The 25,164-nt window shown below is 40.1% G+C and overlaps 1 protein-coding gene and 1 long non-coding RNA gene across 2 annotated transcripts; both read right to left on the reverse strand.

Annotated features, from left to right (window-relative positions):
* Positions 1 to 3,837: 3,837 nt before the first annotated feature.
* On the reverse strand, positions 3,838 to 4,080 carry LOC122664970. Its single transcript, XR_006333406.1, has 2 exons — positions 3,996 to 4,080; positions 3,838 to 3,905 (listed from the first exon to the last, which is right to left on the reverse strand). It is a non-coding gene; the product is annotated as an uncharacterized LOC122664970 (long non-coding RNA).
* A 33-nt stretch (positions 4,081 to 4,113) lies between these two features.
* On the reverse strand, positions 4,114 to 24,612 carry LOC122665603 (high mobility group B protein 13-like). The gene is made up of 9 exons (XM_043861757.1): positions 24,506 to 24,612; positions 12,716 to 12,920; positions 12,357 to 12,488; positions 5,093 to 5,335; positions 4,978 to 5,006; positions 4,783 to 4,888; positions 4,627 to 4,692; positions 4,363 to 4,530; positions 4,114 to 4,272 (listed from the first exon to the last, which is right to left on the reverse strand). Exons 1-9 carry the CDS (start codon positions 24,610 to 24,612, stop codon positions 4,114 to 4,116), a joined length of 1,215 nt encoding a protein of 404 aa, XP_043717692.1.
* Between the last annotated feature and the right edge of the window lie 552 nt (positions 24,613 to 25,164).

A 25,164-nucleotide genomic window follows, 5' to 3' on the forward strand; every position in this document is an offset into this window, starting at 1 on the left:
CTCGAATAAGAAATTTTTTATTTAATAAATCTCCTTGAAATTTTTGGATGCAAAGAACCACGGATAAAACTTCCTTTTTAATGGTGCTGTAATTTTGTTGAGCATGGTTCCATAAACCAGAAGTGTACTGGACAAGTTGTTCCTTATCATCATGGACTTGCTTGAGTATACCCCCATAGCCTAGTTCTGAAGCATCAGTTTCGACAATTTTGAATAAGGTAGGATCAGCAAGGTGGAGACAGGGGATTTCTTTGACAAGTTTTTTGATGTTTTGGACGGCAGTAGTTTGGTCAGTTGTCCAGGGAGTGGGATTTTTCTTAAGTCTAGAATATAGATTTTTGCATATATGACTGATTTGAGGAATGAAATCTCTGACATAATTGAGACTTCCTAAAAATCTTTGGAGTTGTGTTTTGTCAAGAATTTGATCTGGGAATTTGTCAGCAAAAGCAATTGATCTTTCGATTGGAATGATTCGGCCCTGATGAATGTAGTGTCCTAGAAAGTGGATCTTGGTTTGAAATAGTTCCATTTTCTTTTGAGAGAGTACCAGGCCGCTTATTTTCATAGTTTGGAAGAAACTCTTTAAATGTTTGAAGTGTTGTTCTATTGAGGTGGAAAATATTAGGACATCATCAATGTTGACAATTACAAAATTGCCAAATGGATTTAGAATGTTAACACTAATGTTAACATATATATAAATATAAATATATATATATATATATATATATATATATATATATATATATATAATATTATATACTTATAATTAATACAGGTTTGGGTTGGGTCGGGTCGGGCTGGGCTAGGCCCAGGATCTAAACCCTGATCCGACCCGATCTTGCCAGGGCCAGACTATGACTAAACCCAAACCCGCCCTCAGGGTTGAAAAATCAGGATCGGGCCAGGGCCGGGCTCAGGGCGGGTTTGGGCCAGCCGGGCTTTATTGACACCCCTACGTCTAATAGGATAAATTTTAGGGTTTTTGAGTATCGTCTTTGCAAGGGCCAGAATGATAATTAGCTCAGGGCAGGCTTTTCGGCTCTTATTGTCTAATTCGTTATCTCGTATGTGCGGTTTTATATTTGAGACTTAAAGAACATGACCAAGTTTCCCAGATCTTGGAGAGACTCTTCTCTTAACCTCTTCAATCTATCTTTGTCTGCTTCTGATCCATGGCCTTTCTCCATGAATTACTTCTTGTAATATTAATGATTCAAGAGACCCAATAAAAACCCAAAAAGCAAGTAGGGTTTTTTTTTTCAATTAAATTCTTGGTTGTTAAGTGAGAAGGGAGATGGGTAGAGGAGACAAACAACTTGAACTTTCAGATGCAGTTCTCGCATCATCACCATGGGGCATGGGATGAAGGATCAGAAGGCCATCCGAAAGGGGTACCTTGCGACTGAGATTGAGATTCCCAAACCTGCAACTCATCTTCTCTAATAACTTTCCCTCATCTCTGTTATTCACCATCCCGTGTCATCAGGGCCATGAACGCTAGTCCTCTCACGCCTCACTCTCCATCTCCTCTCTCATTTTCTCGGTTCAATTTTTGGATGTATGTAACCCCCTGGCCCCCTACCCCCACCTCCTTTTCTCTTCACTTTCCATTCCTCGGATCCTTAGCTCCATCCATTTATCGTACAAATTAAAGCCATGAGTTTGGTGGCTTGTTGTGTTAAGTGAACTCTCCATTCTTTAGATTATTTTACCGAAAAAAAGTTTCAGGCAGAAAATTGACAAATGGTTTGGTTTCTTTTAAAAAAAAAACCTGCAACTCATCTTCCCCAAATCGATTTGGGGAAGATGAGTTGCAGGTTTTTTTTTTTTTTTTTTTCTTGAAGGGGCATTTTGGTCACTTTACCTTTTTATTTTAACAGTATTAGTCATAAACTGACGGAATGAGTTTATTTGTTACCGTTTGTAAACCTCAAGGGGGGTACGCAGAATTTTCCAAAACTGGAGGGTAAAATCATCCTTTTGTCAAACCTCAGGGATGGTATGTGTAAATTACCCAAATATGAAAGATAGGAAGAAAGAAGAACCAACTCAATAACTCTTTCTTTCGGTAAAGTCTTCTTATATCAAGATGATGTGGTCTTAAATTAAAGAAGAACCCCACTGTTTGAAAAGCTAGGGCTATGAAAGCCAACCACTCTCCACTATGAGATTCAATCTCTATGTGGCACTTTCAAATAGAATAGAAAAGAGTTGCACCACCAAGGCCTGTTTGTTCAAGCTGCTTGCTTGCATTCTATGGTAGAGCTTGTTGTATTGCATTTTATGGTAGGCCTCATGTATTTTATGGAAAAGGGTTACTTCACCACTTCTTGGAAATTTTCAGATATGAAAGTTGAATTCACTCACTGCCTCATTTATTTTAGGGTAAAGTATGCGTACCCCCTATGATGCACCCAATATTCCTCGTACCCCCCTAAGGTTCTGAAAATTCTGCGTACCACCCCTCATAATTCCACGTATCACCCCTACTTTACCCCCTAATGCCAGACAAGTCCAAACTGTGAAGTTTAATCGTTAAGTGCTAAAAACTTGACCATTTTACCCTTTCTTCTATTTTTATAAATTTGAAAAGTCCTTAATGCCTTCACCTATTTGTTCATAATATGAAAAGACCTTTGGGCATTGAAAAGTCCTAAATGCCCTCACCCACTCAACCCAATACCACCACCACCACCACCCACCATTGCCGTAGCCACCACCACCGCCACCCAACATTACCATCATCACCGCCCTTTGTTACAGAGAGAAGACTCGCACTTAATGAAAACCGCACCTTTGAGGCTTAGACTTAAAAAGAGAAAAGAACACCTTTACTCTATCTACCCCCTCACTTGCTTTGGATTCTTTCCTGAATCTCCGCCGCTCTCTATGCACTCCAAAATCTTACCCTGTCTCTCTGTCTTCAGGCTTCCCTCTTCAACCTCAGCGACGAAAACCTAGCCATACTGACTTAAACGTTGTGAGGAACCATCTTTTCTTTTTTTTGAATTTATCGTGTTGGCTTCTAAAGATGAGGAAGATGAAGAAAAGCCATCTAGAGTGTGGAGTTCTAGACATTCTTTTTGTAGTTTTGATCTCTTCCGTGTTTATTCATGTAAAGTCCCAGACAAACTCAGTAGATGTTGCAGCGATGATGGCTTTGAAGTAGAGTTTGAACCCTCTGATGCAAGGATAAATGCGGGTTATCCTTGCATCTGTGCAGCCCACATTGGTGGGTGGTGGTGGTGGTATTGGGTTGGGTGGGTGAGGGCATTTAGGACTTTTCAATGCCTAAAGGTCTTTTCATAATATCAACAAATAGGTGAGAGCATTGGACTTTTCAAATTTATAAAAATAGAAGGGTAAAATGGTCAAATTTTTAGCACTTAACGGCTAAACTTAACGGTTTGGACTTGTTTGGCATTAGGGGGTAAAGTAGGGGTGGTACGTAGAATTATGAGGGATGGTATGCGGAATTGTCAGAGCCTTGGGGGGGTACGAGGAATATTGGGTGCATCATAGGGGGTACACGTACTTTACCCTTTATTTTATACATCAAAATAAGGCAGTGGTCTGTAGATTTTTAGAGGAAATTTGAATTGGAAAAAGTGATTCTCTTGAAATCGCAATTACATCTTGTAAAAAAAAATTACACTGGCCTCCACCTTTTGAATACAAATATATTTTTAGGTTAGCATAAAAGACAAGCCCCCACAGGCATGCAGCTGTTCAACAGAACTACTTGAACATGAATATAAATCTTGGGGTGTTCAGGGCTTAGGGTTGTTGTTAGCTATTATCACATTAGATTGATTGTATTCTTCCATCTCCTTTTTGTAAGCCTCCATTGCTTCTGCTGCTTTAACATTCCAAAGCTGTTTATCCGCTTCATTTAGCTCCTGTGTCACACAATCCACATTCACAATGAAAAATGCATAATGTAAAGCATGGAAAGAAACCATAGCCAATCACATCTATCCTGACTATACCTTCCATTTTACTGAAATCAGAGTATTAAGAGTGGAGTAGCTGATGCTTGGTCTTTCCAGCAGAAGTTCCTTCCTCATTTCTTTGCTGTGGCCACAAAATAAGAACACCTCATTGAAGTTAGCAAGATACATACTTACAAATTAAATTGACCTGTGTCAAATTTTTTTTAAAAAAAATACCTGAAAAGAAAGAATGAAGAAGCTTCTTTCGCCTTTTGGGGTCTGAATTCTGTTCTTCCTTCTGCTTCTTCTTCTTCAGGCGGTTCTCTTTTGTTTTTTGTTAGTAAAAATACCAACAATTGATCAGCCGGGAAGCTTCATGAACAAAATTTCACAGATCATATATGAATAGACTGATAAAATAAACCTTGATTATATTTTCTGCCTTCTCTTTCTTTTTGAGCAATTGCAAGGCTTCCTGTTTCTGAATTTTCATCTGCTCCTCTTTCTTATGAAGGCTTCCAGCTTCCTCATCCTTTTTCTGTTTGTATATCTCCATTTCCCTCAGATACTCTTCCTTCTGCTTTTTTGCCATCTGCCACGTTCATAAATTTTAAATAGAATCTTCCATCAAGGATGAGAAACAGGCTCAAACAAGTCATGGCAAATCGATCTCAAGGATGAAATGAACCTCTTCATATGGTCCACGCTGTTCTTCTGCCATGTTCTTCCGTTCCTCTCCTGCAAGCTTGGCAATCTGCCAAACATTAACAATGGCAATGAGGTCAGTGAAGAAAAACCCAAAAAAAAAAAATGAATCTAACAGGATGATGGGCTAGTCAAATACCTCCAAAATATTAATGTTATCTTGAAGCAGGGCAGCATGTCGCTCCTTTGAAAATAGGAAGAAAGCTGATAGAGGCTGCTTTGGCTTAAGAGGGTCCTTTTCTTTCCCGCTGATGGGTAGAAAGGAAATTGTAAGCAAATGTCTTACCGGATAGGAAAGGGCAAAGATAGGAGTCACTGATCAATCAGGGTTTACCTTGTCTTCTTGGTCTCTTTTTCTACTTCCTATTGGACAAATTTAGAATGCGTTCAGTTTTTCGGAAGCTAACACAAACGGTGCAAAATACAATCCAGGTTTGGCTTACTCTAACCTGTTTGAACTGGAGATACTGTTCAAGTAACTCCATTGCTGCCTTCTGCTTCTGTTCCTCCTCAAAAAGCTTCTTTGCTTCATTTTCACGCTTCTCTTTTCCAATGATCTGTAGGTATGCTTCTTTGTCAGCCTGGTATTTTTCCTCGTAGGGCTTCTTCTCTTCTGGGCTGAGGTTCTTCCATTTCGATCCCAATATGTTTGAGATTTCTTTGAACTCTGACTGTGAGTTCTCTTTCTTTACCTGTATCAACTGTAGGGATTTGGAAACCCCAATCAATCATATATATGCCCACATGGATTCGGAACACCATAAATGAGAATCGAATAATAGAACTTACCTTTAGAATGGCGGCTGTAGTCGATCCCCAAGCTTTTCTCCTTCCCTTTAGCCTTCCACAGTCTTTTCACCCTTTCTCCCGTAAGTAGGAATTCAAAACAATAAGTGACGGCTGTGGGGACCTTAGGGTTGAATATATAATATTCTCCCTGACCCTAATCACACTCCCACAATGTGTAAGGTCAGTTATACCCCTCACTTAACCTGGAGTAAAATAACACCTTATGGGCCCAATAAAGCAAACCCATATTAATTAAGCCCAATAACCCAACAATCTCCCACTTGGGCAAAATTAATACAGGTATCTTTATTGGAATTGGCCAAAGTCCCACTTTCACTCAAAATTACTTTGGCCCTATTAATGCCCACTTGTGTCGAACGACAACAGAAGATATGCCTCAACATACGGCATACAATTTTCTGTCATCACGGCCACAAATGATCCATTAACTCGAACCGCTTTGGGTATATGTAACAACAAGGAAATCAAGAGCATAACAAGTGATCAGCAAGTAAATGCTCGTTTCCTCGTAGGTCCTCTACCTTGAACATCCTCACAGGTAGTACACTTTGATATTGACTCATACTTGGGCTAAACCGCCATGAACCTTGAGTCAATACCTTACTTTGGCTTACCGCCCATGGCTTATCCGCCAATCTTAAAGCTTTGGCTAAATACTGCCTATGGCTAATTGCAATTTTGAAAACTTTGGCTAAATACCGCCATTTTGTAAGACATGTCTTATAAGAACAAGTAACGAACCATAACCAGTAGATGTATTAAGATGGCAAAAGAATACAAACAATCACTGGTTAAATAAAAGAGCTCAAATAATAACTAGGGAAAATAGACTCCCACTGAACAAGCATAAGAAAAACCAGACTCTCACTAAACAAGCATATCAAAAAACTCTGCTAGTCTCATACGAGTAAAATGACCCCTGAACACTCCCATTGAAAGAGCCTTGGTGAGAGGATCAGCCACCATCTTCTCAGTAGGAATGTGTGCAACATCAACTTCTCCCTCAGTCACTTTCTCCCTGACCAGAAGATACTTTATTTCAATGTGCTTCGAGCTGTTGGACTTCTTGTTGTTCTTTGAGAAAATGACTGCAAAGTTGTTGTCACAATAGAGCTGTAGAGGTTTGGAGATGGAGTCAACAACCCTCAGTTCTGTAATGAAATTTCTCAGCCATACCGCCTGCTTAGTCGCCTCAAACAATGCCACAAACTCCGCCTGCATGGTGGATGAAGCAATAATGGTTTGCTTGACACTTTTCCATGAAACTGCACCTCCACCCATCAAGAAGACATATCCAGAGGTTAACTTCATGTCATCAGTACAGCCACTGAAATCTGAATCTGAGTAGCCGACCACCTCAAGCCGCTCATCTCTTCTGTAGACAAGCTTGAAATACCTGGTCCTCAGTAAGTACCGCATCACCTTCTTAGCAGCAATCCAATGAGCCAAACCAGCATCAGACTGCAACCTACCAAGCATGCTAACTGCAAAGGCGATGTCAGGGTGAGTACATACCTGTGCATACATTAAGCTTCCAATGGCTGAAGCATAGGGCTTGTCCTTCATAGAATCTCTCTCAAGGTTATTCTTCAGGCACTGCTACTTATTCAACTTATTCCCTTTGCTGATGGGTGCATCATTCCCTGAACATTGGGACATGTTGAATCTTTTCAAGATTCTATCAATGTAAGCCTTCTGTGACAAACCAAGAAGACCTCGCTTTCTATCCCGACTTATCTCGATGCCAAGTACATAGGTGCTCTCACCCATGTCCTTCATCTCAAAGTTACTGGATAGAAAAAGCTTGGTTTCCTGAAGTAAACCAAGATCACTGCTGGCAAGTAGGATATCATCAACATAGAGTACCAAGAAAATGAACTTGCCCCTGGTGGCCTTCATATAAATGTAATTGTCAATTGCATTCTCAACAAAACCGAAAGAGGTCACTATCTGATTGAATTTCAAGTACCACTGTCTCGAAGCCTGTTTCAATCCATATAGTGATTTCTTCAGTTTGCAAACTTGATGCTCCTTCCCTTTCTCTTCGAAGCCTTCGGGCTGACACATATAAATCTGCTTAGCCAGATCCCCATTCAAAAAAACCGTCTTCACATCCATCTGATGTAGCTCAAGGTCAAAATGTGCTAATATGGCCATGATGATTCTGAATGAGTCTTTTGAAGATACAGGGGAGAAGGTCTCCTTGAAGTCAATCCCCTCTCTCTGGGTGAAGCCCTTTGCCACAAGTCTGGCCTTGTAGCACTCTATGTTTCCCTAAGAATCAGTCTTGGTCTTGAAGACCCATTTTGATGCAATGGCTTTGTAGCCCTGTGGAATCTCCACTAATTCCCAAACACCATTGTTGTGCATGGATTGTAACTCTTCCTTCATAGCTTTCACCCATTTATCAGACTCCCTGCTATTCATTGCCTGCAGAAAAGTAATAGGATCCTCCTCCTTACTGATATCGAACTCACACTCATTCAGATATGTGACATAATCTGAGTAAATGGTAGACTTGCGAGTCCTGGTAGATCTCCTCAAAGTCTCGGGGTCCGCAGCAGTAACCGTGTCGGCTGGTATCGGATTATCAGTCTCAGGGAGTGGCACATCCACAACTGTAGTGGCAGGGGTGACAGGATCTGTAGGCACATCCACATCAACATCCATGTGAGAATCATCGCCTTCAATTAATAAAGGCCTGCTCAACCCCGGTGCCACACTGGATGTTCCAATTTGTCCTTCATCAAACCTTAAGTTCCGAGGTACAGAAGGATCTCCTTGTGACTCAAGAAACTTGGCATGGGTGGTCTCCACTATTCTATTCCCTACACCTGGGCAATAGAATCTGTAGCCCTTAGACCTTTCTGGGTACCCAACAAAATAACAGCTCACAGTTTTTGGGTCCTAGACTTTCTGTTGTGGATTGAAGAGTCTGGCTTCGGTAGGGCAACCCTAGACTCGAAGATGTCTAAGGCTAGGTTTCTTACCTGTCCAGAGTTCATAGGGAGTCTTGCTTACCGATTACTCGACACTCTGTTGAGAATGTAGGCCGTAGTTTTGAGTGTCCCCATAAAGACTCTGGAAGGCTGGTGTTACTGACCATGGTTCGCACCATATCTTTTAGAGTACGATTCCTCCTCTTTGCTACACCATTTTGTTGTGGTGTACCAGGCATGGAGTACTGTGGAGCTATCCCCTGTTCCTGTAAATACTTGGCAAAAGGTCCAAGTAGTTGTCCTGCATCACCGGCTCTTCCATAATATTCACCACCCCTATTAGACCTGACAGATTTTATCTTTCTACTATGGAAGAGTTCCTCTTCAGCCTTGAAGACCATAAAGGCATTCCACGCATTCGCTTTCTCAGCTAGGAAGAAAATATAACCGTATCGAGACCAATCATCTATGAAAGTAATAAAGTAACATTGGCCTCCAAGTGCTGGAGTTGGAAAAGGTCTGCATATATCTGTGTGGATGAGATCTAGGGCCTCACTGTGACGAAATGCATCCTTCTTGGAAGAAGAAGTCATCTTCCCCTTTATACAGTCAACACATATTTCTATGTCCTGGAAATCCATCTCATCTAGTACCTTCTCCTTGATTAACCTATCCATTCTCTTTCTAGAGATATGGCCCAACCTTCTGTGCTAGAGTACAGGAGATTTCTCATCCACAAGTTGGCATTTAGTGCCAACATTCATAACCCAAGAGGAGATACAGTTCAGTCTATACAAACCATCAGAACAATAGCCAGAACCAACAACCACATAATTCGAAAGTAAAGTGAAGGCAACTTTATTGAAAACAACAGAATATCCATCTGAAACTAGTCTGGAAACAGAAATCAAATTCTTCCTCATGGAGGGAATAAAAACTACATCCTTCAAATCAATAAAATTGTCTGTATTGTCTGAATTTAAACATAATCTAACAGTCCCTATGGCTTTCACTTCCACTTCCGCTCCATTCCCGACGAACACCGTCACCTCACTCTTGCTTGGTACCCTCCTGCTTGTGAACCCCTGCAAGGAATGAGTGACATGAATGGAGGATCCAGAATCTAACCACCAAGAATCTACTGGTGCATCTATGAGGGAAGATTCATAACATACTAAGGATGTATCCTTACCAGTGTTCTTTTTCTTCTCAAAATAAGCCTTCCTTTTGAAACAATCCTTCTTCATGTGCCCCTTCTTCTTACACCAGAAACACTCAACACTGTTTGAATCTTTCTGCCCTGTGTTGTCTCTGTTGACCTGTTGCCCTTTATTGCCCTGTCCACTCCGATAAGGTGCAAATCAGCCTCTCTTGGAAAATCTCCTGTGATTCCTGTGAGGTCCCCCAGATGAGGACCCCTTGCCCTGTGTCAGATTGACACTTTCAATCTTGTCCCTCTTCATTCTAGCCTTTTCCTGCCCAACTATGGTGATCAACTCATGCATACCCCATTTATCCTTCAAGGCATTGTAGGTTCCATGAAGGTGCTTGTACTGCTCTGGGAGCGAATTGAGTGCAATGGTGACAAGGAAGTCGTCATCAAAGTTTATTTCCAGCTCCCTAATCTTGTTTCCTAAAGCAACAAGTCCTAAAAGATGTTCCCTGGTACTGCCATTTCCATCAAATTTGGCAGTGGTCAGCTTGCTCATCAAGTCACCTGATTGAGCTTTCTTGGATGATTCAAATTTGACCCTAATAGCCTCCAAGTACTCAGTAGCAGTTGCCTTCATAGTGATGCTATCTTTCATTGTTTATGGGATAGCATGCTTTATAACTTTTAGGCACTTCCTATTTGCAGTTTCCCATTTCTCAAGTTCAGTCTTCTCAGCCTGAGTACTGGCTGGGGTGAGATCTATAGGCTTAGGCTCTCTCAGACAAAGATCTAGGTCCCTAAGGCAAAGATAGACCTCCAAATCCTCATTCCAACTCCTATAATTTTCACCAGAAAGCTTGGGAATGTCCAATAAACCTTGACCTAGAGACATCTGCCATAGGGATATCATACAATCACATATCTATCATAGAAGAATAGAATATAAAATACCGGGTATTTAAATACCACTAACTTATGCTGGTTATATTAACTAATGTACCAGCACATAACTGAGAGTGTCAACCGAATCTACATCCCTAACCTTTGGGTTTTGAAATGTAGTGGTCCACTCAATACTTTGCATTACCGCGGGATAGCACTAACCTATGAAAGAACTGTCACCTTTGGGTAAACAATTATTCCTAGGCTAGTCTCTCCCTATGTGTGTGTCTCTATTACTTTGGTCTTGGATGATGCTACCTTTGGGTGAGCATCACCATTCTTTGCTGCTCTAAGAAAAACCTTAAGTTATTGGGCATTCTAATAAAATCAGATTTTACCAATTTGGTGGATTCCACCTGACCTTATTAGAGTACCCAACAACTCATGATGCAGCTATGGGATATTTATTTATAAATTAAAACAACTCAATATATAAACTTTATGACACACAAACAATCTATAAAATTACAGTTGTTCTGCATTGCATCATGACATAATATTGCATATGTTTGTTTATGATTAATAGGCAATCAGGAATGCAGGAACTCATGCTTTCAAGAATTGCACAACATAGTAAAAGTCCACTGTGGGTCCCAAAAGTCACAATTGAGGCAAGTGGGGCATACCATTGCGTAGCCCTCGAAAAAACAGACGCAGTAGAAAAAATCGCGACCTCAAACTCCCTCCCACGCGTGGTTTGAATCAGACGCGTGATATCACCCGCGGCCGGTCAAACCCAATCAACCCTAGCGGTTTGAACCGGATTGGTCTAACCCGGTTCGAACCAAACCGGTCCGACTAAGTCGGGCAGATTTTTTGGGTCAAAACCCCAGGTCGGATTACCTGCCTCAGCCGGGTTCAAGTCGTGGGTCAACCCGTATTTTTCGGTTCGGATTTCCCATTCGGGTTGGATCCGGGTCGGCCCACTTGGATCGGGTTTGGTCTGATCGGTTCGGCCTAGCCCACTTGGGTCGGGCTTGGTCTGGCCCACTTGGGTCGGGTTCGACCTGGCCCACTTGGGTCGGGCTTGGCCCAACCGAGTTCGGGTCTGGATGGGTTTGACCCGCCAGCTCATCGGGTTGACTCGGAAACCCTACCGAGTCGACCCGGGGATGAATCGTCCGCCACAGTCTCATCAAAGAAAAACGGTTTTTTTTTTTTTTTTAAAACTAGAAATCGGCGCGTGAGATTCACGCGCTTTTTTCGGGGGCGCATGCCGGCGCGTAGAGATGATTCTGACGAAATGGCTTACATGGCCGTGACCGGCTCGACCTCCTCTTCAATTCCATATCAAATTTTTCACATTTTGGTGGCCGTACACCACCAGCAGCGACCGTACAAGGTCGTTCCAAAACCCGAAAAACCTTAAAAAATTTGTTTCAAGCAAAACCATGGATTCCAGATCCATATGGGTTGGCTCTGATGCCACTTGTAGGGATTTGGAAACCCCAATCAATCACATATATGCCCATATGGATTCGGAACACCATAAATGAGAATCGAATAATAGAACTTACCTTTAGAATGGCGGCTGTAGTCGATCCCCAAGCTTTTCTCCTTCCCTTTAGCCTTCCACAGCCTTTTCACCCTCTCCCGTGAGTAGGAATTCAAAACAACAAGTGACAGCTGTGGGGACCTTAGGGTTGAATATATAATATTCTCCCTGACCCTAATCACACTCCAACAATGTATAAAGTCAGTTATACCCCTCACTTAACCTGGAGTGAAATAAGACCTTATGGGCCTAATAAAACAAACCCATATTAATTAAGCCCAATAACCCAACATCAACATCCCCGGAGAACAATTTCAGGAGAAATCAAGTAGGAAATTGCTAAATATGTGAAGCTATTTCTTCCTCGTGTTTACCTCGTTGCATTGGTCTCTGCACCCGAGGACATAAGTTGGAGATGGCTTTTTGATGACTGGGCCCGCCTTCTTCTTTCTCTTAACGTTCTTTTCTTGCTCCTTTTCTCTTAGAGATTTAACCAGGGGAAAGCTCTACATGAAATAAACAGAGAGAGGAGTAAAGATCAAATCTGAAATCAAGATCAAGTGAAAACTAAAATTAACCCCAAAAAATAAAAATGGCAATCAACAGGGCGTACCACCGTGGGTTTGAACTCCTTCAATATCTGTATCTTCTTCAACTCCAACTGCAGCTTCTCCTGCTCTCATCCACGGTTTTCAAGTTCTTCCTATTTCTGCTTCAACATCTCGTCTCTGACTTTCAAGAGCTCTTCAGTCTTCTCCTTCTCAAGGCGCATTTGATCAAGCTTTCCTTGAATTTCTTGCAACTCCTCAAATGATTGCTTGGATTCCTTCGCCTTCTTGGTTTGCTTGCGTGATTGAGGCTGAGACAAGTGTGCATTGTTCTCTTTACCGTCATCTACGACTGATGGCAAAGGAGAAGCAGAGGATTGAGATATCTTTCTGGCCAAGATGTTTCGTCGAGAGCGAGAGTAATAAGAAGGGGCTTTGAGACGTGAGAGGGACTTAGATTGGGAGAGGGAAGATCGTAGAGAAGGAGAGTAATAAGAAGGGAAAGTGAAAAAGAAAACTCTAGGAGAAAGATTTTTATTTTTTTTGGGAGGGGGGTTAATAACTGTATGAGAAGAATTATGAGAGAATAAAGAAAGAGATATAGTAAGTGGAGATATCTAGCGTGGAATAGGAGTCGTCAATTAGGGTTATCAAAAAAAAATTTAGAGTTGCCAAAAAAATTTATTATAAAATGTTGAGCATAAGGGTACCTCAGATTATGAAATTATAAAAGAAATGACCATAGATTAAGAATAGCAAATTAGAATTTTAAAATAACAATAAAGGATAAAAAAGGTAATTGAAGATTTTCCACTAATTAAAAATAGTAATTAATACTAAGGGTACCTAAGATTATGAAATTATTAAAAAAATGGCATAAAGATTAAGAATTTAAAAATGAAATTTTAGATTTGCCACCATGTGCTTTTATATAATAGTATGATATGATATACATAGATTACTATTTAATTCTTTTTTTATTATTTTATTCAAACCCCATACAGATTCACTTTCCTAAAATCCATCTTCCACCTCTTCTCTCCATATCCTAGTCGGCCACACTCTCTCTCATTCTTTTCTTTTCTCTCATGCCACCTCACCTTCCCACATCTACTACCTAACTAACTCCCATATCTTTATTTATTTTGTTTTATCTCTCCTAACTCTCATATGCTGCCATATCCTTTTATCCCTCTCTCTTACTTATACGTAGTTCACTCTTTCCCTTTCTCTCTTAGGCTGCGTTTGGTAACGGTCTGAACAAAGAACGCACGTTCTTGACTAAGAATGTTCTTTTGCGTTCTTGGTCTGGAACGGCGTTCTGAGATAAAAAATGAGTGTTTGGTAACGATCACAAGAACGTGTTCAGAACAAAAATGGTGTTTGATAAAACCTGTTCTTTCAAATTTGATTTTAATGACAATAATACCATTTCCTTCAAAATTATACCAAAAAATACTTGTAAAATCATTTTCTCTCTTACCAACCTTAGTATAAAATTAAAATATCTCATTAACATAACTAAAGTAATAAAAATATGTCAAATTTCAAAGATGCCATTAAAAATTGGGTTCTTGTGTGGATTAGTGCCATAACTGACTATGCTATGAACAATTGACTAAAAAGGGCCTTGGTGGATTTGAACCACCATCCCCTTGGAACATGCTCATATTCCAAGTGCTCTACCAATTTGAGCTAAAGACCCATCAAGTACTCATTGATTAGGGGAGGGGGAGTTGCCAATGGTGTAGGTGTGTTGTAGGTGGTTGGGGCTGCCAATGGTGGCCTCCCTCCTGTCTCTGTGTGTGTGTGTGTGTGTGTTGTAGGTGATTTTAATTGTCAATGGTGGCCTCAGCCACTGTTGTGTATAAAAAAATAAAGTGACATAGAAGAGACCAATCTATTCTACCACATCCATGGAAGCACATGGAATACCAACTTCTAAAAAATTATCAAAATTACCATAGAGGACTGCTGGCAGAAAATTTTTGGATGATGGAGTTACTACGTCAAGAAACTATGTAGGTTTATAAAGATGTTCCATCATCATTCTTTGAAAAAGAAATACAATTAGGTGAAGAAGAAGAATAAGAACTCAAAGGAGGAGCTGTGCCACACATCAACCAAAGCCCTTCAAAACAACTACCTGAGGATGGAACAGTGATAAAGGTAATTTGAGTATGGATCCATGATTCTGCTCCTAATGCACACACAGCCAATTAGAAGCTTAAAACAAGCATCAGAAGGGTATCTTATGATGAATACATGGATATATTGGATTGTTAGTACAGAACAAAGAGTCATCTTTTTTTCACAATTCCAAACCAAACCTCACATCTATGCTTCATAACATAAATAAATGGATTTCTGATTTGCACCTATATATGAATGCAAATTCCTATATATTTTCGCTGATTGGCGTATGTGATTCAATCTTCCAACTACTAAATGTTCATGAGATATTTTGACTAAGTACCACAAATATTTACACAACCTAGAGATAGAATCTCCCAACATTTTAATGTATCTAGTTAACCTTTCTCCATTTAAAATGAAAATAAAATCCAAGGGGGAAAACCCAACTCACCATTTTGAAATAGATGAAGAGGGACACAAGAACCATGCAAATATTTCTTAGCTCACTGAATGAAAAGAAATTGAGATGGATGGATCTGTTTTGAGTCCATTCAAAATCTGTTTAGAGGCATTGGTTGTTCAAATTGAACCTAACTTGAAAGAACTTGCCATCCAACTTAAATAGAAATCTCCACCTACTTGCCCGGAAGGGGCATTTCTCCCTACCTTACATTTCAGTTCCATTTTTAATTTTGAAGTTAGCAACAAGTTCAATATTTCATTGAGCTTTAAGTAATGCCAATGATAGCTTTTGTCAGCTATCCAAAACCATTAATAACCATCATCACAAAGAAGCAATTAATTCAGTGGAGCAGTTAGTCGATGAACATTTTATAGATTTGAATTCTTTAGTTGCATCTCATCCCATAATCTATAGATCCAATTAACCAAGGTCTAGAGACATGGAATCAGAGTGTCATTTGATCTCATCATGGACAAAAATATGCAGCGTATACGCGAGATTGGTAAAAAAGAACAGGAGCAGATGTAAATAAAAAAGAACCACAAATTCAGTTTCCAATCAAAATTTCAAGTAACATCATTTTAAAATAAATGTACTGCTAAATATTTCCAAAAATCAGGAAATAAGAAAGAAAATATAAATATCAAAGTTGCGGTATGCATAAAAATCGACCATCAATGTCGATTACCAATAATTCTGATCCAAACTAAAATAGACCCATTAAATAAGAAAGAATGTGAATGAAAGAAGGTAGAGAGGAAGGACCCAATCCCTCAAAAGTTCCAATGAAAAGATTTTCTTTTCTTTTGGATTTTTATTTTCTTTTGGCAAGGCCCATGGGAAAGATGAGAGGCTCTTAACCTTACATGAAGGATCAAAGATAGGCTCTGTCTTTGGTGTAGATGAACTAATGGTGTTTGCTATTAAAAATTATGGTTTGTATTATTGATTGCTTGATGTTGAGACCCTATCCCTGTTTGGATAATTTTAATTGATGTATTTAGTTGGAAAATTTTGTTTACACCATTAAAATTCATTGTTTTTCATTCAACATCTATGCTTCATAACATAAATAAATGGACTATGATAACATTGCACCTTTGGCACCAGCCTTCCGATTTCAGCAATACTACAGAGTGTTGCCACTACCCCAAAAAGCTCCTATTATTTTGAAATCATCACCTTTCGGCCCGTCATAGACAATAGTTTTGCTCGCATGTCAATTTCGCATGGTGGAAGATGATTCAGCTATAGTCATTGGTTGGATGATGAGAAAGCCTCTAGTTAGCCTTGGTGTTTATACCCACCTTATTTGTTTCATCATTCACATTGCTTCCTCGGAGAATACCTCATACCTCATTCCATTAGAAGCCAAAGTTAGCAAATGAGATAGTCAATGATCTAGCAAAGCAAGGAGCAATCGCTAATAAGTCCAAAATTATGTAGTGGGGATAGTAAAGATTTGTGAGAGAGTTTCTTGTTATATAACTTCTGTCCACTTTGAATAGCCCTATGTGAGCTTACTAGTTTTAACACAAATTCAAGGCTGAAATACCCATGGATTGGCCTACTAACAACCCCCTACTAGTGAACAATTGCCTCAGTGCACTTGGTAGCTTGTGGTGCATAAAAGCCCATTGCCACCTCTTTATATTGTTGCTTCCTTTCTATTGTTCTTTGAGACTCTTTTTTTCTTTCTACTTCTTCTTCTTCGTTTTAATCCATTCTATCTTGAGCTTCTTTTCCTTTTCTACTTGATGGGTTTCTTTGTTTTCAACGATAGCAATGTAGTTTCGCAATTTTTATGTGTCGTTTCTTCAAATTCCTCTACGCTTTGTTGGGGTGTTCTCACGAAAATGGGTTTCAGCTCGTGAGTGATTCAACCCTAAAGATAGTCTTCTCCCACATTTGCATATCATTGTTAGCTTAGATTTGTTTCTTTTGTTCTTAGTTTAAAAATCAGATTTAATGCAATTTAATTTTCATCACTTTCATCTAATCATCTTAGTAATTTAGCCTTCCAGTTCCCCGTAGATCGACCCCGTACTTGCTACTTGCTAGATTAATTTAGGGTTTTATTTTTGACCGGTTAACAACACGATCAACCCTGTGTTGCAGCAGCCTCAAACCACCCTATTTTACGTAGGATCACCCTTGCACGCAACCCAAACCATGGCCATATGCTGGAACACAGCTGACTTACTATTCCCTGTGCTGTCTGGGTAGCTCCTTGGTAGAAAAGGAAACTTGGTGGGTGAATATTGAATATTCAACCTAATATTTGATTCCTCTAGCAATGCATATCTTTCCTATTAGAGAAAGATTGGATGGATAGATAATTGAGTCACTTTTAGTAACTCAATATATCACATCCATATGAGCTAGCAATTTTAGGGATTTTGTGAGATAAATATATATTATTTGTGGAATCACAAAATCACAAGAGACACACAAGAACCAAAAATCGCAGAGTTCTCTCTCCCTCCTAGAAACCGTCCTCTCCCTCCCTTGTTCTCTTGGTGTTTGATCCTAGAGGTGGTCCAAGCTCTTGTGTTCTTGGAATTGTGGAGGAGATAGCTTGAGCATGGTGGGAAAGCAAAGCTTGCGTGGTGCGTGGAACGATCGAGAAAGGGCTATCATCGGTTGGAGGTCTTGCGCTTGTGAGGCTTAGGTAATAATCTATCCTTGCTTCGTTCAGTTGTTTGAATGACTTCTCCATCGATATTGTGATCCTATTTACGTTTTCGTTGCTATCGCACTTGCGATGCCTTCAGTGGCATCAAAGCCTCTTTATCGATGGAGTTGTTTTCAATTTATTTGTTCATTATTATGTGATGCTCATAAAATTTTTTATTCCACTTTGTTTATTAAAAAAAAATAAAAATTTTGGAGATTGAGATGCATGGGAAGGAGGGGCCGCTGGCTTGTTGCTTGCGTGCCCCGCCCACCGCATGCACCCCAACCCCCTCTCTTGCAGCAGCCTGCCCTCCTTGTGCGTGCCATGGCTGCACGCATCTGCGCAGATTTGGCAGCCCTGCCGTGTGTGGTGCTGCATATGTGCCTCTGTGCACTATATGTATGTGATCTTCTCATGTTTATGTGTTTTTGTTTTGGCTATATTATGTAGCAGTTTTTCAAAAATTTTTTTTTTTTTTTCTTGTTTGCTTTATTGGGAAGATCTCTTAGAGAAGATGGGTGAAAAGATTCTCTCATTCACCCACCTTCCCCATATGCATAATGGCTTATGATATTTTTATGGTTTAATAATTTTATTGTAAGCATGTATGTGATCATTTATGTGAGGGCATGAGATATAACCATTATGACATAAGTTGTCATGGTAATGGTTATGTGATGCATATGACTATAGTGACACTGGTTGTCATGGTAATGGTCATGTGATGCACATAATCATTATCACATAAGTTGTCATGGTAATGGTTGTATGATGGGTGCATTGGATGCACATGATCATAGTGACTTGGATTGTCATGGCAATGATATTTTTATGTGTTTTTAGCATTTTTCACATAAAATATTGGAATATTAATTTTTGAGCATCATATGTGTAATGAGGACCATGGTTATGGGATGTAAAATTACATGCATTAGATGTATGTGTGTGCTAGGCATGGCATGATTGTGATTTTATATGTAATTTCCTTTATTATCCTCCAGGCAGTCCAATTTTGGTGGACTGGTTTCCTGTTATGTAATTTTATTTATTTGGAAAATGTTGTAATATTTTTGGCTTAGTTTAAAATATTTATTATAACTACTTGGAGACTTTTGTGGATCGTGGATCATGGATCATGGATCATGGATTGGGGATTTTGTCGGTTCGTTGGAGAGAAGATTGAAGGATGGACTTGCTATCTTGGAGAGTCCAAATTTATTACAGTTTTGAAATTTCCTTGTAATAGTTATTACATATGCATTATCACACTATAATTGGCATGAGTGGGAGTGACATATGAGGCTATGATTGCTCCCATCCATTTTTAGGCAAAGTGAGTTTGTCTTAGTCATGAACTCATGTTGATTAAAAATGCTATCCCATAACCATTGGTGTTTATGTGTTTATTATTTCCATTGGATGGATGTGCTTTTATACATTGGATGTATGTTTATGGTTTATATACGTTTCCGTTTTCCCTCATTTAATACAAGTGTGATATGGAAAACCCTGGTTGGTAGGATTCTCATGGCCTCCCTTAGTTGGTGAGTGTAGAAATGTCATTGATCCACCCTTGTAGATGCCGATAGGATAATATTTGGGTGAATTGGTGAAATTGTCTGCACTCATCTCACATGTGATAGGTAGAGAATATGGTCAGTGGTATGTGTTCTATGATAATAGGCATTAACCCACAAACACCATAGTTCCCTCCGAAATTAAGGGTAAACACTTGACTTGAGTGTGTGTCAGCCGATAGGAATGGGCACGACACTCAGGTGACCAATTACATTGGAAGTCTAAGTGGCGGACAGAATAGTCCACCCAACCAAGATGCGAATGATGAACTCCGATAGACTAAGTCAGGAGCATGAGGGTTGGTCGTTTCCAATTCATGCCCACAAACTAGAGGGAAGCTTGGGGTGTGATTGACCATTGATTGGACTTACCTCAGTTATTTCAATGGTTGTAGATCATGCTAATCAGTAATTTTTGTACATCATGTAGATTTAAAAATGTCAACCCAAATGAACTATGCCGCCCTTATCAAAGAGCATATTTTGACTGGCCCAAAGTATGTTGATTGGAGGAGGAACATCAAGTTACTCCTGTCTGCAGAAGGTCTAATGTCTGTCTTGGACGTAGATGAGCCTGAATTCCCTAATGAGGCGAACCCTAATTCTAAGGCTGTCTATGAGTTGTTTTGATAGAAAAACTCTAAGGTAAAACTCCTTGTGTTGAGTTCTTAGGAGAAAACCATCGCTGATTCGGTTAAGGATCTGTACTTGACCAAAGACATGATGGAGGAGTTGAAGAAAATATATGGGAGGGAAGAACGACATGCCCATCATCAACTGGTGACACTCCTCCATGGCACGAAGATGGCTCAAGGTACTCCGGTTATTGACCATGTCATGAAAATGAGGAACTTGTTCCTGGATTTGGAGAACATTGGGACATCCTTCAAGCTGAATTATACGACGGATGTCATCTTCCACTCATTGCCTCAGGACATCTACGGATCGTTTATTGTCAATTACAACATGAATAAACTTTTCGTGGAACTCCCTGAGCTGGGTAACATGTTGCAAGAGGTGGAAACTGCATCCAAGAAGCTGAAAGTGGAGGTCTTGACTACAGAGGACAAGTCTTCTTCCTCAAAGCCCAAGGGCAAAAAGAAAAAGAAGAAGAAGAAGGCTAACAAGGGTAAAAACCCTAAGGCTGGCGATAAGGGAATTCAGAAGAACAAGAGCAAGGGGACTTGTTTCTATTGTAAGCAGGACGGACATTGGAAGAAGGAATGTCGAGCTTTCTTGACTGCTCAAAAAACGAAGCAGGAGAAACAGAAAGAAGGTATTTCTGAAACCTTGGTCCTTTATGAGTCTAATTTATCAGAGGAACCTACTAACACATGGTTGGTGGACTCAGGGTCTACCACCCATATTTGCAACTTATTGCAGGGGTTCAAGTTGATAAGAAAACTGAGTAAGGATGAAGTTCGGTTGCAAACGGGTACGGGTGCTGAGGCCGTTGGAGATTTTACTTTATTTTTCAGTAGTAGTACTTTAATTTTAAGAGATTGTTTTTATGTTTCTCGGTTTAGGAGGAAAATTGTTTCTGTTAGTAGGCTTGTTAAGGATGGTTATACTTTCCTCTTTGGTAATAAATTAACTATTCAGTTGAATAATTCTTTTATTGTGTCTGGCCTACTGGATAACAGGTTATATCTCTTAAAACCAGTACTAGAGGTTAATGAGATCTCCAATAATTCTTTGAAAAGAAAATCAGCCCAAGATAATTCTACATACCTTTGGTACTTGAGATTAGGTCATATTGGAGTAGAAAGGATAAACAGGTTGGTGAAGGATGGGCCTTTGGAATCATTGAAGGTAGAACCTTACCCAACCTGTGAGTCGTGTCTACAAGGAAAAATGACCAAGAAACCCTTCTCTAACAAGGGAAGAAGAGCCGAAGCAGTGTTAGAATTGATACACACAGATGTATGTGGACCCATCAACGTTCAGGCAAGGTATGGTTACGAATACTTCATGGCCTTCACTGATGACTACTCTTGTTATGGTTATATTTACTTGATGCACCGCAAGTCGGAAACCTTTGATAAATTCAAGGAATTTCGAGTGGAGGTTGAAAAACAGTTGGTAATTGCATCAAGTGTCTGCGATCTGATCGAGGAGGAGAGTACTTATTAGATGAGTTTAGGGACTATCTAAAAGAAGCTGGGATCATAACCCAGTTGACAGCCCCAGGAACACCTCAACAGAACAGAGTTTCAGAAAGGAGGAATCGAACCTTGTTGGACATGGTTCTATCCATGTTGAGTTATTCCGAACTGCCATTGAGTTTTTGGGGTTTCGCACTAGAAACTGCCATCTATATACTGAACAGGGTACCAACAAAGTCTGTGACCAGAACACCTTTTGAGTTGTGGTATCGACATAAACCAAGTCTTCAACATCTCAAGGTGTGGGGTTGCATAGCGTATGTAAAGAAACAACAGACAGATAAGTTGGAATCCCAAGCAGATAGATGCTATTTCTTGGGATACCCTAAGACTACAATAGGCTACTATTTTTATGACCCTGTTAATCAAAAAGTCATAGTTTGTAAGCATGCGACTTTTCTTAAGGATGACACGATCTCACCGAGATCAGATCCAGTGGTCATTAAAGAAATAACTGATGACCAAGTACCCTCTGCGCCGATAGAGGTTCCAGTTGACGTACCCACAATTGAGCAACAGCCTCAAGAGCCTAGGAGGAGTGGGAGGTCTATCAGACCACCAACTCGTTTGAACCTTCTCACTAAGGAGGATCACAAGGTGGAAGAATTCCACATGGTGTCTGATTGTTCATACACAGATCCTTATACTTACGTTGAGTCTCTTAAGGACGTTGACTCGGTGAAATGGCAGGAAGCTATACGCCGTGAAATAGATTCCATAGATTCTAACCATGTCTGGACTCTTAAAGATCTGCTAGAAGGGGTAAAACCCATTGGGTGTAAATGGATCTACAAGAGGAAGAGAGGTGTGGATGGAAAGGTGGAACGTTTCAAGGCAAGACTGGTGGTGAAGGGATACACTCAGAAAGAGGGTGTTGACAATGATGAAACCTTCTCACCTATAGCGATGATTAAATCCATACGGATTCTATTGTCAATTGCTACATACCATGACTATGAAATCTGGCAGATGGATGTACAGACCGCTTTCTTTAATGGTTATCTTGATGAGGTCATTTACATGAATCAGCCAGAGGGTTTCATCACCCCAGGAGAGGAAAATAAGGTATGTAGGTTGTTGAGGTCCATTTATGGACTAAAAGAAGCTTCCAGATCATGGAACATCCGTTTTGATCAAACTATAAAGGATTTTGAGTTTTAACAAAACATTGATGAGCCATGTGTGTACAAGAAAATCTGTGGGGGTGCCGTCTGTTTCCTAGTCCTATATGTGGATGATATATTGCTCATTGGGAATGATGTGGAGTTACTTTCATCTGTAAAGATGTGGTTATCCAAAACATTCTCAATGAAGGATCTGGGTGAAGCCAGCTACATCCTGGGAATTAAGCTTGTGAGAGATCGCAAGAAGAGGATGTTGGGATTGTCATAATCCACCTACATTGACAAAGTGCTTGAAAGGTTCAACATGCAGGATTCAAAGAGAGGTAATGTGCCTCTCAGACATGGAATCGGTTTATCCAAGTCACAATGTCCTCAAACTCCTGAGGAAATTGAGGCTATAAAGAGAGTTCCTTATGCTTCGGCAGTAGGAAGTCTGATGTATGCCATGTTGTGTACCATGCCAGATATTTATCATTCTGTAAGGATTGTGAGTCGATATCAATCCAATCCAGGACAGGAGCACTGGACAGCTGTCAAGGGGATCCTCAAGTATCTAAGGAGGACCAAAGATTACTTCCTTGTTTATGGTTGTGATTAGTTGTCAGTGCTTGGATATACGGATTCGGATTTCCAAACTGACAAGAATAACAGAAAGTCTACCTCTGGGATGGTTTTTAAGATTGGTGGGGGTGCAGTGATTTGGAGGAGTGCCATACAGAAGTCAACAGCTGATTCCACAATAGAAGCTGAGTACTTGGCAGCTAGTGAAGCAGCCAAGGAAGGTGTCTGGCTCAAGAAATTCTTGACAGACCTAGGGGTAGTGCCTGAGCTATTGGAGCGACCCATACAATTGTTATGTGACAACTGGGGAGCTATTGCACAAGCGAAGGAACCAAGAGCTCATCAGAGGAACAAGCATGTGGAGCGAAAATATCACTTGATTCGTGAGATCATTCAGCGTGGTGACATAGCCATAGCTAAGGTTGACACTTCAGATAACTTATCTAACCCCATGACTAAGGCATTGCCTCCTAGTGTTTTTGAGAAATATGTTGGGAATATAGAGGTGAAGTCCATGGGTGACTGGAACTGATGTACAAAACTCCTTCTATTTGAGTTAATAAATTCTTGTTTTTATTAGCATGATCAGTTGTTGAGCTCAGTTATTGTCCTTAGGTATTTATACCTAAAACTGTTCACCACTAGGGATGGGACTGGACATCCCATCCGGCATGATGGTCACATTGTGTGTGCTTAGGGAGGTTACTTTTCCAAGACACAAATGTGAGTGTACATATGGTGTGTACATTGGACTGGATCATTGAGAATTTTACATGTGGTGTACTGTCAGTGTATAAAGAAAATGAGATTCTCTTAAGTAGTTCACGATTGGTCCCTTGACCTGAGGGGTCCTTATCGACGCATTCACATGTTGAGTGTTTTGGTGTACCAACGGTTGATGTCTTTCTCTGACTATATATCGGTGCACTGGATTCTCAGTGTCTGACTGTATTCGAAAGAGATGCCCAACATGGAACCCACAGTCCATACGTTGGGAATATGTTGAGGAGAGTATTCTATATAGGATTGGACCCAAATCCAGATCCGGTAGCATCTTCAAAATGTTTTTGAAATGTTTTTAGTTATAAATATGAAACATTATCTATTTTCTTGAACATTTTATTTGAAACGTTTTCTTTGGTCCAATCAAGGTAATTGAATCTCTCAATCGGTGTAACGGTTCATTGAGGATTGACAGTCTCGTACACATGCCTTATATTGAACCATGCAACATTGTTTTGTGTGGGACTGATGCGTGTTTTAACTACTTACCTTAGGCGTAGGTTATTACATCTGCTTAGCATCTTCGATGTTGCATTTCTTAGAAGCTGAGTGGAATCCCATTGCAATCCTACCCCTTTGCTTTCAGTTCCATTCATCTATGCGGTAACGGTTGATCGTGATTCCCTTTTCATGATCCTATTGTAAGATTGGATCTTACAGTAGGATGGAGGAGATTGTTAGAAAAGGAAACTTGGTGGGTGAATATTGAATATTCAACCCAATATTTGATTCCTCTAGCAATGCATATCTTTCCTATTAGAGAAAGATTGGATGGGTAGATAATTGAGTCACTTTTAGTAACTCAATATATCACACCCATATGAGCTAGCAATTTTGGGGATTTTGTGAGACAAATATATATTATTTGTGGAATCACAAAATCACAAGGGACACACAAGCACCAAAAATCGCAGAGCTCTCTCTCCCTCCTAGAAACCGTCCTCTCCCTCCCTTGTTCTCTTGGTGTTTGATCCTAGAGGTGGTCCAAGCTCTTGTGTTCTTGGAATTGTGGAGGAGATAGCTTGACCGTGGTGGGAATGCAAAGCTTGTATGGTGCGTGGAATGATCGAGAAAGGGCTAGGTAATAATTGATCCTTGCTTCGTGCAGTTGTTTGAATGACTTCCCCATCGATATTGTGATCCTATTT

Source organism: Telopea speciosissima, chromosome 6, assembly GCF_018873765.1.
Source record: "Telopea speciosissima isolate NSW1024214 ecotype Mountain lineage chromosome 6, Tspe_v1, whole genome shotgun sequence".
Lineage (NCBI taxonomy): Eukaryota > Viridiplantae > Streptophyta > Magnoliopsida > Proteales > Proteaceae > Telopea > Telopea speciosissima.

What these genes read in the sequence shown, in the direction of transcription:
- LOC122665603 (XM_043861757.1), bottom strand. Translation starts at nt 24,612, where the DNA reads ATGAATGGAACTGAAAGCAAAGGGGTAGGATTGCAATGGGATTCCACT. An exon ending in AAAGAGACCAAGAAGACAAG is followed by an intron (nt 4,889 to 4,977) that starts GTAAACCCTGAT and finishes ACCCATCAGCGG; the next exon opens with GAAAGAAAAGGACCCTCTTA. An exon ending in ATAACATTAATATTTTGGAG is followed by an intron (nt 4,693 to 4,782) that starts GTATTTGACTAG and finishes AATGTTTGGCAG; the next exon opens with ATTGCCAAGCTTGCAGGAGA.